The sequence below is a fragment of the Corvus hawaiiensis genome, unplaced genomic scaffold (assembly GCF_020740725.1).
Source record: "Corvus hawaiiensis isolate bCorHaw1 unplaced genomic scaffold, bCorHaw1.pri.cur scaffold_281_ctg1, whole genome shotgun sequence".
Taxonomy (NCBI): domain Eukaryota; kingdom Metazoa; phylum Chordata; class Aves; order Passeriformes; family Corvidae; genus Corvus; species Corvus hawaiiensis.
Window position 1 is genome coordinate 27,606 of NW_025963339.1, and position 15,572 is coordinate 43,177.

At 56.9% G+C, this 15,572-nt stretch overlaps 1 protein-coding gene across 1 annotated transcript in view; it reads right to left on the bottom strand.

Annotated features, from left to right (window-relative positions):
• Positions 1-13,575, bottom strand: part of SYT3 (synaptotagmin 3) — a 37,810-nt gene extending 24,235 nt beyond the window's left edge. Inside the window, 6 exon segments of the mRNA XM_048293321.1 lie at positions 2,160-2,600; positions 2,603-2,694; positions 7,641-7,989; positions 7,991-8,046; positions 13,406-13,496; positions 13,498-13,575. Of these exon segments, the coding sequence (XP_048149278.1) occupies positions 2,160-2,600; positions 2,603-2,694; positions 7,641-7,989; positions 7,991-8,046; positions 13,406-13,496; positions 13,498-13,560 (1,092 nt within the window). The 5' untranslated portion in view covers positions 13,561-13,575.
• Positions 13,576-15,572: the final 1,997 nt, after the last annotated feature.

Sequence of the window (15,572 nt, forward strand, 5' to 3'; positions counted from 1 at the left end):
AGTGGGGAAAAACTGGGGGCAAACTGGGGACAAAGTGGGAACAAACTGGGACAAACCGGGACAAACTGGGCACAAACTGGAGACAAACTGGGACAAACTGGGCACAAACTGGGGGCAAACTGGGGGACAAACTGGGGACAAACTGGGGACAAACTGGGCACAAACTGGGACAAACTGGGCACAAACTGGGCACAAACTGGGCGCAAACTGGGGGCAAACTGGGGACAAACTGGGGACAAACTGGGGACAAAGTGGGCACAAACTGGCACAAACTGGGACACAACTGGGCCACAAACCTTTTTTGGCTCTTTCTGGGCTCTTTTTGGTTCTTTTTAGGCTCTTTTGGGCTTTTTTTTAGGGTTTTTTTTTAGGGTTTTTTGGGGGGTTTTTTTGGGGGGGTTTTTTTTTGGTTCTTTTTAGGCTCTTTTAGGCTCTTTTTGGGTTCTTTTTTAGGCTCTTTTGGGTTCTTTTAGGCTCTTTTTGGGTTCTTTTTAGGCTCTTTTTGGGCTCTTTTTAGGTTCCTTTCAGGCTCTTTTTAGGCTGTTTTTGGGCTCTTTTGGGCTCTTTTTAGGTCCTTTTTAGGTTCTTTTTTTGGTTCTTTTAAGGCTCTTTTTAGGCTCTTTTTCAGTTCTTTTTAGGTTCTCTTTAGGCTTTCTTTAGGTTCTTTTTGAGTTCTTTTTGAGTTCTTTTAGGTTCTTTGGGATGTTTTTAGGTCCTTTTTTGGTTCTTTTTAGGTTTTTTTTTAGGCTGTTTTTTAGGCTCTTTTTAGATCCTTTTTAGGTCCTTTTTAGGCTCTTTTTGGGTCCTTTTTGGCTTCTTCAGGACCTTTTATGCTTCTTTCCACCCCACACCCTCCCAAATTCCCAACTCTCGCTCACCCCGCTCCCCTCCTGGATGTCCCTCCCGATGGGCACCTCTGGGCACCGCCTCCAGAACGTTCTCAGGGACCCCCTGGCCCAGGACCCTTTCTGGCATCTTTTTGGGCTCTTTTGAGGTTCTTTTTTGGTTCTTCTGAGGTTCTTTTTCGCTTCTTTTTAAGCTCTTTTTTGGGTTCGTTTTGGATTCTTTTAGGTTCTTTTTAGGCTCTTTTTAGGTTCTTTTTAGGTTCTTCTTAGGTTCTTTTGAGGTTCTTTTCAGGCTCTTTTTAGGCTCTTTTTGGGCTCTTTTTGGCTCTTTTCTGGCTCTTTTTGGCTCTTTTTAGGCTCTTTTTAGGCTCCTTTCACGCTCTTTTTAGGCTCTTTTTAGGTTCTTCTTAGGCTCTTTTTAGGCTCCTTTCAGGTTCTTTTTAGGCTCTTTTTAGGCTCTTTTTGGGTTCTTTTCACGCTCTTTTTAGGCTTATTTTTGGCTCTTTTTAGGCTCTTTTTAAGTTCTTTTTAGGCTCTTTTTAGGCTCTCTTTAGGTTCTTTCTGAGTTCTTTTTAGGCTCTTTTTAGGTTCTTCTTAGGCTCTTTTTAGGCTCCTTTCAGGCTCTTTTTTAGATCCTTTTTAGGTCCTTTTTAGGCTCTTTTTGGGTCCTTTTTGGCTTCTTTCAGGACCTTTTATGCTTCTTTCCACCCCACACCCTCCCAAATTCCCAACTCTCGCTCACCCCGCTCCCCTCCTGGATGTCCCTCCCGATGGGCACCTCTGGGCACCGCCTCCAGAACGTTCTCCAGCACCTCATGACCCTTTTTAGGCTCTTTTTGGGTTCTTTTTAGGCTCTTTTTAGGCTCTTTTAGGTTGTTTTTAGGTTCTTTTTCAGCTCTTTTTAGGCTCTTTTTAGGTTCTTTTTGAGTTCTTTTTGAGTTCTTTTTAGGCTCTTTTTAGGTTCTTTTGGGATCTTTTTAGGTTCTTTTAGGCTCTCTTTAGGTTCTTTTTTGGTTCTTTTGAGGTTCTTTTTAGGTTCTTTTTTTGGTTCTTTTTAGGCTCTTTTTCGGTTCTTTTTAAGCTCTTTTGGATTCTTTTTCGGTTCTTTTTATGCTCTTTTTAGATTCTTTTTTAGGCCCTTTTTTGGTTCTTCTTAGGTTCTTCTTAGGCTCTTTTTAGGTCCTTTTCAGGTTCTTTTTCGGTTCTTCTTAGGTTCTTTGTCGGTTCATTTTAGGCTCTTTTTAGGTTCTTTTTTAGGCTCTTTTATGCTTCTTTCCACCCCGCACCCTCCCAAATTCCCAAGCTCTCACTCACCCCGCTCCCCTCCTGGATGTCCCTCCAGATGGGCACCTCGGGCCGCGCTTCGGCCGCCTCCAGCAGGTTATCCAGCACCACCTGCCCGATGAGATCGTGCCGCGAGAAGCGGTCGAAGTCGTAGACGCCGAAATGAAGGCGCCGCGCCGGCAGCTCCCCGAAGGGCACCCCGAAACTGAACGTCTCGTCCCACTCGGGGTTCAGCGTCCGCCGCAGGACCTTGGTCTGGAACTTCTTCTTGCGGTCGGGCAGCAGATAAATCTTCACGTAGGGGTCCGAGAAGCCGTTGGAGTCCTTGGCCGGCAAATCCCGGGCGCGCAGGACTCGCACCACGAGCTGCTGGGAGCCGTAGGAGTAACGCAGGGAGACGCTGAGGCGGCCGCAAGGCGATGAGGGAGCCCCGGTAGCCCCCGGGCCACCGCGGGCGCCGGCGGTTTCGGCGTCGCCGGTGTCGCCGTAGAGCTCGGGTTGGATTTGGCCCAGGTGCGCCGGGTTCTGCTCGGCTTTGTCTTCGGGGACGGGGGGGAGCGGGGAGCTGGGGACGGGGGGGATATGGGGGGGTTGGGGTTAGAGATGCTTCAAAGGGGGGGGGTTTGGGGTTAGGGGCGGCCTAAAGGGGGATTTGGGGTTAGGGGCACCTCAAAGGGGGGGATTTGGGGTGAGGGGTGGCCTAAAGGGGGGATTTGGGGTGAGGGGCGGCCTAAAGGGAGGGATTTGGGGTGAGGGGTGGCCTAAAGGGGGGATTTGGGGTAGAGGGGCGGCCTAAAGGGGGGATTTGGGGTGAGGGGTGTCCTAAGGGGGGGATTTGGGGTGAGGGGTGGCCTAAAGGGGGATTTGGGGTGAGGGGCGGCCTAAGGGGGGGGATTTGGGGTGAGGGGTGGCCTAAAGGGGGATTTGGGGTGAGGGGTGTCCTAAAGGGGGGATTTGGGGTTAGGGGCACCTCAAAGGGGGGGATTTGGGGTGAGGGGTGTCCTAAAGGGGGGGATTTGGGGGATTTGGGGTTCGGGGTGTCCTAAGGGGGGGATTTGGGGGATTTGGGGTGAGGGGTGTCCTAAGGGGGGGATTTGGGGTTAGGGGCACCTCAAAGGGGGGGATTTGGGGTGAGGGGTGTCCTAAGGGGGGGATTTGGGGGATTTGGGGTTAGAGATGCTTCAAAGGGGGGGATTTGGGGTTAGAGATGCTTCAAAGGGGGGGATTTGGGGTTAGAGACCCCTCAAAGGGGGGATTTGGGGGATTTGGGGTGAGGGGTGTCCTAAGGGGGGGATTTGGGGGATTTGGGGTGAGGGGTGTCCTAAAGGGGGGATTTGGGGTGAGGGGTGGCCTAAAGGGGGGGATTTGGGGTGAGGGGTGTCCTAAAGGGGGGATTTGGGGTGAGGGGTGGCCTAAAGGGGGGGATTTGGGGTTAGAGACCCCTCAAAGGGGGGAATTTGGGGGATTTGGGGTTAGGGGTGTCCTAAGGGGGGGATTTGGGGTGAGGGGTGTCCTAAGGGGGGGATTTGGGGTTAGGGGCACCCCAAAGGGGGGGATTTGGGGTTAGAGACCCCTCAAAGGGGGGGATTTGGGGTTAGGGGTGTCCCTAAGGGGGGGATTTGGGGGATTTGGGGTGAGGGGTGTCCTAAGGGGGGGATTTGGGGGATTTGGGGTGAGGGGTGTCCTAAAGGGAGGGATTTGGGGTGAGGGGTGTCCTAAAGGGGGGATTTGGGGTGAGGGGTGGCCTAACGGGGGGATTTGGGGTTAGGGGCACCCCAAAGGGGGGGATTTGGGGTTAGAGACCCCTCAAAGGGGGAATTTGGGGGATTTGGGGTGAGGGGTGTCCTAAAGGGGGGATTTGGGGTGAGGGGTGGCCTAAAGGGGGGATTTGGGGTGAGGGGTGGCCTAAAGGGGGGGATTTGGGGTGAGGGGCGGCCTAAGGGGGGGATTTGGGGTTAGAGACCCCTCAAAGGGGGGAATTTGGGGTTAGGGGTGTCCTAAAGGGGGGATTTGGGGGATTTGGGGTTAGAGATGCTTCAAAGGGGGGAATTTGGGGTTAGGGGTACCCCACCGGGAGGGCTTTGGGGTTAGGGACCCATTTGGGGGGGATTGGGGTGAGGGGTGAGGGACAATGGGGGATTTGGGGTGAGGAGTGTCCTAAAGGGTGGGATTTGGGGTGAGGGGTGTCCTAAGGGGGGATTTGGGGTGAGGAGTGTCCTAAAGGGTGGGATTTGGGGTGAGGGGTGTCCTAAGGGGGGATTTGGGGTGAGGGGTGAGGGACAATGGGGGATTTGGGGTGAGGGGTATCCTAAAGGGGGGGATTTGGGGTGAGGGGTGTCCTAAAGGGGGGGATTTGGGGTTAGAGGCACCTCAAAGGGGAGGATTTGGGGTTAGAGGTGGCCCAAAGGGGGGTATTTGGGGGATTTGGGGTTAGGGGCATCCCAAAGAGGGGGATTTGGGGTGAGGGATGAGGGACAATGGAGGATTCGGGGTTAGGGGTATCCTAAAGGGGGGGATTTGGGGGATTTGGGGTTAGAGACCCCTCAAAGGGGGGGATTTGGGGTTAGGGATGTCCCAAAGGGGGGGATTTGGGGTTAGGGTATCCGAAAGGGGGGATTTGGGGGATTTTGGGTTAGGAACCCATCTGGGGGGGATTTGGGGTTAGGGACACCCCCAAAGGGGGGGGATTTGGGGTTGGGGCGCCTCGAGGGGGGGAATTGGGGTTAGGGACCCTCTAAAGGGATGGATTTGGGGTTAGGGACCCCCTTGGGGAGGGGATTTGGGGTTACAGATGGGGGACAATGGGGGATTTGGGCTTAGAGACCCCCCAGAGGGGTGGGGGATTTGGGGGATTTGGGGTTAGGGACCCTTTGGAGGGGATTTGGGATTAGGGACCCCCCAAAGTGGGGGATTTGGGTTTAGGGACCCCTTTGGGGGGGGATTTGGGATTAGGGACCCCCCCAAAGTGGGGGATTTGGGATTAGGGACCCCTTTGGGGGGGATTTGGGTTTAGGGACCTCCCAAAGTGGGGGATTTGGGTTTAGGGACCCCTTTGGGGGGGGATTTGGGATTAGGGACCCCTTTGGGGGGGGGATTTGGGTTTAGGGACCCCTTTGGGGGGGATTTGGGATTAGGGACCCCCCAAAAGTGGGGGATTTGGGATTAGGGACCCCCCAAAGTGGGGGATTTGGGTTTAGGGACCCCTTTGGGGGGGATTTGGGATTAGGGACCCCTTTGGGGGGGATTTGGGTTTAGGGACCCCCCAAAGTGGGGGATTTGGGTTTAGGGACCCCTTTGGGGGGGGATTTGGGATTAGGGACCCCTTTGGGGGGGGATTTGGGTTTAGGGACCCCCCAAAGTGGGGGATTTGGGATTAGGGACCCCTTTGGGGGGGGATTTGGGTTTAGGGACCCCTTTGGGGGGGGATTTGGGATTAGGGACCCCTTTGGGGGGGGATTTGGGATTAGGGACCCCTTTGGGGGGGGATTTGGGATTAGGGACCCCTTTGGGGGGGATTTGGGATTAGGGACCCCTTTGGGGGGGATTTGGGATTAGGGACCCCTTTGGGGGGGGATTTGGGATTAGGGACCCCTTTGGGGGGGGATTTGGGGTTAGGGACCCTTTGGGGGGGATTTGGGATTAGGGACCCCCCAAAAGTGGGGGATTTGGGTTTAGGGACCCCTTTGGGGGGGGATTTGGGGTTAGGGACCCCCCAAAGTGGGGGATTTGGGATTAGGGACCCCTTTGGGGGGGGATTTGGGATTAGGGACCCCTTTGGGGGGGGATTTGGGATTAGGGACCCCTTTGGGGGGGATTTGGGATTAGGGACCCCTTTGGGGGGGATTTGGGTTTAGGGACCCCTTTGGGGGGGGATTTGGGATTAGGGACCCCCCAAAGTGGGGGATTTGGGATTAGGGACCCCCCAAAGTGGGGGATTTGGGTTTAGGGACCCCTTTGGGGGGGATTGGGTTTAGGGACCCCTTTGGGGGGGATTTGGGATTAGGGACCCCTTTGGGGGGGGATTTGGGATTAGGGACCCCTTTGGGGGGGGATTTGGGGTTAGGGACCCCTTTGGGGGGGGATTTGGGGTTAGGGACCCCCCAAAGTGGGGGGATTTGGGATTAGGGACCCCTTTGGGGGGGGATTTGGGATTAGGGACCCCTTTGGGGGGGATTTGGGATTAGGGACCCCCCAAAGTGGGGGATTTGGGATTAGGGACCCTTTGGGGGGGATTTTGGATTAGGGACCCCTTTGGGGGGGGATTTGGGGTTAGGGACCCCTTTGGGGGGGGATTTGGGTTTAGGGACCCCTTTGGGGGGGGATTTGGGGTTAGGGACCCCTTTGGGGGGGATTTGGGTTTAGGGACCCTTTGGGGGAGGATTTGGGATTAGGGACCCCCCAAAGTGGGGGGATTTGGGATTAGGGACCCCTTTGGGGGGGGATTTGGGATTAGGGACCCCCCAAGTGGGGGATTTGGGATTAGGGACCCCCCAAAGTGGGGGATTTGGGGTTAGGGACCCCTTGTGGGGGGGGATTTGGGTTTAGGGACCCCTTTGGGGGGGATTTGGGGTTAGGGACCCCCCAAAGTGGGGGATTTGGGATTAGGGACCCTTTGGGGGGATTTGGGATTAGGGACCCCCCAAAGTGGGGGATTTGGGATTAGGGACCCCTTTGGGGGGGGATTTGGGTTTAGGGACCCCCCAAAGTGGGGGATTTGGGTTTAGGGACCCCTTTGGGGGGGGGATTTGGGATTAGGGACCCCTTTGGGGGGGGATTTGGGTTTAGGGACCCCCCAAAAGTGGGGGATTTGGGATTAGGGACCCCCCAAAGTGGGGGATTTGGGATTAGGGACCCCTTTGGGGGGGGATTTGGGGTTAGGGACCCCTTTGGGGGGGGATTTGGGATTAGGGACCCCCCAAAGTGGGGGATTTGGGATTAGAGACCCCTTTGGGGGGGGATTTGGGGTTAGGGACCCCTTTGGGGGGGATTTGGGTTTAGGGACCCCTTTGGGGGGGATTTGGGTTTAGGGACCCCCCAAAGTGGGGGATTTGGGATTAGGGACCCCTTTGGGGGGGATTTGGGATTAGGGACCCCTTTGGGGGGGGATTTGGGATTAGGGACCCCCCAAAGTGGGGGATTTGGGGTTAGGGACCCCTTTGGGGGGGGATTTGGGATTAGGGACCCCTTTGGGGGGGGATTTGGGGTTAGGGACCCTTTGGGGGGGATTTGGGATTAGGGACCCCTTTGGGGGGGATTTTGGATTAGGGACCCCTTTGGGGGGTGATTTGGGGTCAGCCCCCCTTCCCCCCCCCCTTTTGGGTCCAGCAGCTCCCAGCGAGCCGGGGGTGGGGTTGGGGGGGGGGGGGGGGGGTGGGGCAGATTTTAGGAATTCGGAGATTTGGGGGGGGGGGGGGGGGGGGGGGGGGTCCTGAGGGTCTTTTTCCCTGGGGAGGGGGATATGGGGCAGAAAGGGACCCCTCCCCCACCCACCCCCCCTCCCCCCCCCCTTACCTGCCGCCCATCCCCCCCACGAGCTGCTGCGAGGGGGCGCTGGGCAGGGTCCCCACCCCTCCCCCCCGTCCCCCCCAAATTCAGGGGGTCCCGGGGGGGGTCCCGAGGGGAGCGAGCCCTGCCCGGGGGGGGGTCCCAGCGCACGCCCCCCCCCCCCTTCGGGACAAGGCCCCATATCCAGGTAGCAGCGCTCGGGGGGGGGCTCGGGGTCCCCCCGTTCGGGCAGGGGGTCCCCAAAAGGGCCCCCCCCACTTTGGGGGGGTTCTTTGCGTGGGGGGGACCCCCCGGGACCCCCTTTATGGCGCCAGGGGACCCAGCAGAGCTTCCAGGAGACGAAGAGCGAGACCCCCGAGCAGGACCAGGCCGCAGAAGGTGACGATGACGGACAGGAGGCTGACGGACACCTCTGAGGGGGGGGGACAGGGAGGTGGGGGGGCACGAAAGGTACCCCAAAAACACCCCAAAAGTGACCCCAAATCGATCTGGGAGGGAGGAACAAAGGAACCCCAAAATCGACCCCAAAACCACCCCAAAATCGACCCCAAAACTGACCCCAAATTGATCTGGGAGGGGGGAACAAAGGAACCCCAAAACCACCCCAAAATCGACCCCAAAACTGACCCCAAATCGATCTGGGGGGAGGGGTAACAAAGGAACCCCAAAATCGACCCCAAATCGATCGGGGGGGGGACACGGGGCTGGGGGGGCACCAAAGGTACCCCAAAAACATCCCAAAACTGACCCCAAATCGATCTGGGGAGGAGCAAAAAAGGAACCCCAAAATCACCCCAAAACCACCCCAAAAGTGATCCCCACATCGATCTGGGAGGGGGCAACAAAGGAACCCCAAAACCGACCCCAAAACCACCCCAAAACTGACCCCAAATTGATCGGGGGGGGGGGGAACAAAACCACCCCAAAATCGACCCCAAAATCAACCCCAAAATCGATCTGGGGGGGGGGGGGGGGTAACAAAGGAACCCCAAAACCACCCCAAAACCACCCCAAAATTGACCCCAAACCGATCGGGGGGGGGGGGAACAAAGGAACCCCAAAATCGACCCCAAAACTGACCCCAAATCGATCGGGGAAGGGGCAAAAAAGGAACCCCAAAACCACCCCAAAACCACCCCAAAATCGATCTGGGGAGGGGGCAAAAAAGGAACCCCAAAATCGACCCCAAAAGTGACCCCAAATCGATCTGGGGAGGGGGCAACAAAGGAACCCCAAAACCACCCCAAAAACACCCCAAAACTGATCCCAAATCGATCTGGGGCGGGGGCAACAAAGGAACCCAAAACCACCCCAAAATCGACCCCAAAACCACCCAAAAGTGACCCCAAAACCACCCCAAAAGTGACCCCAAATTGATCTGGGGAGGGGTAACAAAGGAACCCCAAAATCGACCCCAAAAGTGACCCCCAAATCAATCTGGGAGGGGGTAACAAAGGAACCCCAAAACCACCCCAAAACCACCCCAAAACCACCCCAAAAGTGACCCCAAATCGATCTGGGGAGGGGTAACAAAGGAACCCCAAACCCGACCCCCAAAAACCACCCCAAAACTGACCCCAAAATCGATCTGGGGAGGGGGCAAAAAAGGAACCCCAAAATCGACCCCAAAAGTGACCCCAAATCGATCTGGGGGAGGGATAACAAAGGAACCCCAAAATCGACCCCAAAACCACCCCAAAATTGATCCCAAAACTGACCCCAAATTGATCTGGGGGGGGGGGGGGGGGGGGGGTAACAAAACCACCCCAAAACCACCCCCAAAACTGACCCCTAATCGATCTGGGGAGGGGGGGAACAAAGGAACCCCAAAACTGACCCCAAAACTGACCCCAAATCAATCTGGGGAGGGGGCAACCAAGGAACCCCAAAATCGACCCCAAAATCGACCCCAAAACCACCCCAAAATCGACCCCAAAACCACCCCAAAATCGACCCCAAAACCACTCCAAAACCACCCCAAAACTGACCCCAAATCGATCTGGGGGGGGGGGGGTAACAAAGGAACCTCAAAACATCCCAAAAGTGACCCCAAATTGATCTGGGGAGAGGGGAACAAAGGAACCCCAAAATCACCCCAAAACCACCCAAAATCGACCCCAAAACTGACCCCAAATCGATCTGGGGGGAGGGGTAACAAAGGAACCCCAAATCGACCCCAAAATCGAACCCAAATCCATCTGGAGGGGCACCAAAGGCATCCCAAAACTGACCCCAAACCGATCTGGGGGGGGGGGCAAAAAAAACCACCCCAAAATCGACCCCAAATCGATCTGGGTGGGGGCAACAAAGGAACCCCAAAACCACCCCAAAATCGACCCCAAAACCACCCCAAAATCGACCCCAAAACCACCCCAAAACCACCCCAAAAGTGACCCCAAATTGATCTGGGGAGGGGTAACAAAGGAACCCCAAAATCGACCCCAAAACTGACCCCAAATCGATCTGGAGGGGCACCAAAACCACCCCAAAACCGACCCCCAAATCGATCGGGGGGGGGACACGGGGCTGGGGGGGCACCAAGGTACCCCAAAAACATCCCAAAACTGACCCCAAATCGATCTGGGGGGGGGGGGGGGGTAACAAAACCACCCCAAAATCGACCCCAAATCGATCTGTGGGGGGGGGGGTAACAAAGGAACCCCAAAATCGACCCCAAAATCGAACCCAAATCCATCTGGAGGGGCACCAAAGGCATCCCAAAACTGACCCCAAACCGATCTGGGGGGAGGGGCAACAAAGGAACCCCAAAATCGACCCCAAAATCGAACCCAAATCCATCTGGAGGGGCACCAAAGGCATCCCAAAACTGACCCCAAACCGATCTGGGGGGGGGGGCAAAAAAGACCACCCCAAAATCGACCCCAAATCGATCTGGGGAGGGGGCAACAAAGGAACCCCAAAATCGACCCCAAAACCATCCCAAAACTGATCCCAAATCGATCTGGGGCGGGGGCAACAAAGGAACCCCAAAACCACCCCAAAATCGACCCCAAAACCACCCCAAAAGTGACCCCAAATTGATCTGGGAGGGGGGTAACAAAGGAACCCCAAAACCACCCCAAAACCACCCCAAAATCGATCTGGGGAGGGGGCAAAAAAGGAACCCCAAAATCGACCCCAAAAGTGACCCCAAATCGATCTGGGGGAGGGATAACAAAGGAACCCCAAAATCGGCCCCAAAACCACCCCAAAATTGACCCCAAAACTGACCCCAAATCGATCTGGGGGGGGGGGGGGGGGTAACAAAACCACCCCAAAACCACCCCAAAACTGACCCCAAATTGATCTGGGGGGGGGGGAACAAAGGAACCCCAAAATCGACCCCAAAAGTGACCCCAAATTGATCTGGGGGGGAGGGGGTAACAAAGGAACCGAAAACCACCCCAAAACCCCCCCAAAATCGATCTGGGGGGGGGAGACATGGGGCTGGGGGGGCACCAAAGATACCCCAAAAACCATCCCAAAACTGACCCCAAATCGATCTGGGGAGGGGGGAACAAAGGAACCCCAAAATCAACCCCAAATCCATCGTGGGGGAGGGGGGTAACAAAAGAACCCCAAAACCACCCCAAAACCACCCCAAAATCGACCCCAAAACTGACCCCAAATCGATCTGGGGGGAGGGGTAACAAAACCACCCCAAAATCGACCCCAAAACTGACCCCAAATCGATCTGGGGGGAGGGGCAACAAAGGAACCCCAAAATCGACCCCAAAATCGAACCCAAATCCATCTGGAGGGGCACCAAAGGCATCCCAAAACCGACCCCAAACCGATCTGGGGGGGGGCAAAAAAACCACCCCAAAATCACCCCAAAACCACCCCAAAAGTGATCCCCACATCGATCTGGGAGGGGGCAACAAAGGCACACCAAAACCGACCCCAAAACCACCCCAAAATCGACCCCAAAACTGACCCCAAATTGATCTGGGGGGGGGGGGGGGAACAAAACCACCCCAAAATCGACCCCAAAATCAACCCCAAAATCGATCTGGGGGGGGGGGGTAACAAAAGAACCCCAAAACCACCCCAAAACCACCCCAAAAGTGACCCCAAATCGATCTGGGGAGGGGGGGGGGGGTAACAAAAGAACCCCAAACCACCCCAAAACCACCCCAAAACCGTACTCATTCCCAGGTGTGCCCAGGTGCATCCAGCTGTGCCCAGATGTGTCCAGGTGCGCCCAGGTGCGCCCAGGTGCATCCAGCTGTGCCCAGGTGCGCCCAGGTGCACCCAGGTGTGCCCAGGTGTGCCCAGGTGTGTCCCAGGTGTGCCCAGGTGCATCCAGATGTGCCCAGCTGTGCCCAGGTGCGCCCAGGTGTGCCCAGGTGCATCCAGCTGTGCCCAGATGTGCCCAGGTGCGCCCAGGTGCGCCCAGGTGTGTCCCAGCTGTGCCCAGGTGTGCCCAGGTGCATCCAGCTGTGCCCAGCTGCGCCCCAGGTGCACCCAGGTGTGCCCAGGTGTGCCCAGGTGCGCCCAGGTGTGTCCCAGCTGTGCCCAGGTGTGTCCCAGGTGGTGCCCAGCTGTGCCCAGGTGTGGCCCAGGTGTGCCCAGGTGCGCCCAGGTGTGTCCCAGCTGTGCCCAGGTGTGTCCCAGGTGTGCCCAGGTGTGCCCAGGTGCACCCAGGTGTGCCCAGGTGTGCCCAGCTGTGCCCAGGTGCGCCCAGGTGTGCCCAGGTGTGCCCAGGTGCACCCAGGTGTGTCCCAGCTGTGCCCAGGTGCACCCAGGTGTGCCCAGGTGTGCCCAGGTGTGCCCAGGTGCACCCAGGTGTGCCCAGGTGTGCCCAGGTGCGTCCAGGTGTGCCCAGGTGCATCCAGCTGTGCCCAGGTGCACCCAGGTGCGCCCAGGTGTGCCCAGCTGTGCCCAGGTGTGCCCAGGTGTGCCCAGGTGCACCCAGGTGTGCCCAGGTGTGGCCCAGGTGTGCCCAGCTGTGCCCAGGTGCGCCCAGGTGTGTCCCAGGTGCACCCAGGTGTGCCCAGGTGTGGCCCCAGGTGTGCCCAGCTGTGCCCAGGTGTGCCCAGGTGTGCCCAGGTGCGCCCAGGTGTGCCCAGGTGTGTCCCAGCTGTGCCCAGGTGCGCCCAGCTGTGCCCAGGTGCGCCCAGGTGCACCCAGGTGTGCCCAGGTGTGTCCCAGCTGTGCCCAGCTGTGCCCAGGTGCACCCAGGTGTGTCCCAGCTGTGCCCAGGTGTGCCCAGGTGTGTCCCAGGTGCGCCCGGGTGTGCCCAGGTGCATCCAGCTGTGCCCAGTTGTGCCCAGGTGCACCCAGGTGTGTCCCAGCTGTGCCCAGGTGTGCCCAGGTGTGCCCAGGTGCGCCCAGGTGTGCCCAGGTGCATCCAGCTGTGCCCAGCTGTGCCCAGGTGCACCCAGGTGCGCCCAGGTGTGCCAGGTGTGCCCAGGTGTGTCCCAGCTGTGCCCAGGTGCGCCCAGCTGTGCCCAGGTGCGCCCAGGTGTGCCCAGGTGTGCCCAGCTGTGCCCAGGTGTGCCCAGGTGTGCCCAGGTGCACCCAGGTGTGTCCCAGCTGTGCCCAGGTGCGCCCAGGTGCACCCAGGTGTGCCCAGTGTGCCCAGGTGCGCCCAGGTGTGCCCAGGTGCGCCCAGGTGTGCCCAGGTGTGGCCCAGGTGGCACCAGGTGTGCCCAGGTGTGCCCAGGTGTGCCCAGGTGTGCCCAGGTGTGTCCCAGCTGTGCCCAGGTGCGCCCAGCTGTGCCCAGGTGTGCCCAGGTGTGCCCAGGTGTGCCCAGGTGTGCCCGTACCTGTGTCGGCCGGCCGGGGGTGCCCGCGGTGCCGCAGCAGGTCGGTGAACTCGAGGCAGCGGGCGTGGGGGCGGGCGGGCGCGGGGGGCGAAGCAGAGCTCGTGCACCAGGCGCAGGGCACTGCGGCAAACGTCCTCCTCGTAGTCCCCGGACATGGCCTGGGAATGGGGCCAAAAACGGGCGAAAATGGGCAAAAAACGGAGAAAATGGGGGAAATTGGGCAAAAAATGGGCAAAACCAGGGGAAAATGGGGAAAAATGGAGGGAAAATGGGCAAAAATGGGGGGGAAAACGCCCTCCTCGTAGTCCCCGGACATGGCCTGGGAATGGGGCAAAACCGGGCGAAAATGGGCAAAAATGGGCGAGAATGGGTGAAAATGGGGGAAAATGGGTGAAAATGGGCAAAAACGGACGAAAATGGGCAAAAAATGGGCAAAATGAGGGGGAAAATGGGGAAAAAATGGGGGGAAAACGTCCTCCTCGTAGTCCTCGGACATGGCCTAAAATTGGGGCAAAAACGGGCGAAACTGGGCAAACATAGAGAAAATGGGGGAAAATGTGGGGACAATGGGCAAAAATGGGCAAAAAATGGGCAAAAATGGGGGGAAAACGTCCTCCTCATAGTCCCCAGACATGGCCTAAAAATGGGGCAAACCCAGGCGAAACTGGGCAAACATGGAGAAATGGGGGAAAATGGGCAAAAAATGGGAAAATAACAGGGGGGAAATGGGGGGGACATGGGGGAGAAATGGGCAAAAATGGGGGAAAATGTCCTCCTCGTAGTCCCCGGACATGGCCTGGAAATGGGGCCAACAACGGGCGAACATGGGCAAAAACAGAGACAAATGGGGGAAAAATGGGCAACAAATGGGCAAAAACAGGGGGAAAATGGGGGAAAAATGGGGATGAAATGGGCAAACCCAGGGGGAAAAACGTCCTCCTCGTAGTCCCCGGACATGGCCTGGAAATGGGGCAAAAACGGGCACCATGGGCAAAATGGAGAAAATGGGGGAAAACGGGGGGAAATGGGCAAAAAATGGGCAAAACGGGGAAAATGGGTGAAAATGGGGGGAAATGGGCAAAAATGGGGGGAAAAGTCCTCCTCGTAGTCCCTGGACATGGCCTAAAAATGGGGCAAAAACGGGAGAAAATGGGTAAAAAATGGAGAAAATGGGGGAAATTGGGCAAAAAATGGGCAAAAAACAGGGGGAAAATGGGGAAAATGGGGATGAATGGGCAAAACCAGGGGGAAAACGTCCTCCTCGTAGTCCCCAGACATGGCCTGGAAAATGGGGCAAAAACGGGAAAATGGGCAAAAATGGAGAAAATGGGGGAAACCGGGGGGAAAATGGGCAAAAAACTGGGCAAAAATGGGCAAAAACGGGGAAAATGGGGGGAAAATGGGTAAAACGGGGGGAAAACGTCCTCCTCGTAGTCCCCGGACATGGCCTGGGAATGGGGCCAAAAACGGGAGAAAATGGGTAAAACTGGAGAAAATGGGGACATTGGGCAAAAAATGGGCAAAACCAGGGGGAAATGGGGAAAAATGGAGGGGAAAATGAGCAAAAATGGGGGGAAAACGCCCTCCTCGTAGTCCCCGGACATGGCCTGGGAATGGGGCAAAACCGGGCGACAATGGGCAAAAATGGGCGAGAATGGGTGAAAATGGGGGAAAATGGGTGAAAATGGGCAAAAACGGACGAAAATGGGCAAAAATGGGCAAATTGAGGGGGAAAATGGGGAAAAATGGGGGGAAAACGTCCTCCTCGTAGTCCTCGGACATGGCCTAAAATTGGGGCAAAAACGGGCGAACATGGGCCAAAATGGAGAAAATGGGGGAAAATGTGCGGAAATGGGCAAAAAATGGGCAAAAAATGGGCAAAAATGGGGGGAAAACGTCCTCCTCATAGTCCCCAGACATGGCCTAAAAATGGGGCAAAACCGGGCGAAAATGGGCAAAAATGGAGAAAATGGGGGAAAATGGGCAAAAAATGGGAAAATAACAGGGGGGAAATGGGGGGAACTGGGGGAGAAATGGGCAAAAATGGGGGAAATGTCCTCCTCGTAGTCCCGGACATGGCCTGGGAATGGGCAAAAAACGGGCGAAAATGGGCAAAAACCGGAGAAAATGGGGGAAAATGGGCAAAAAATGGGCAAAAACAGGGGGA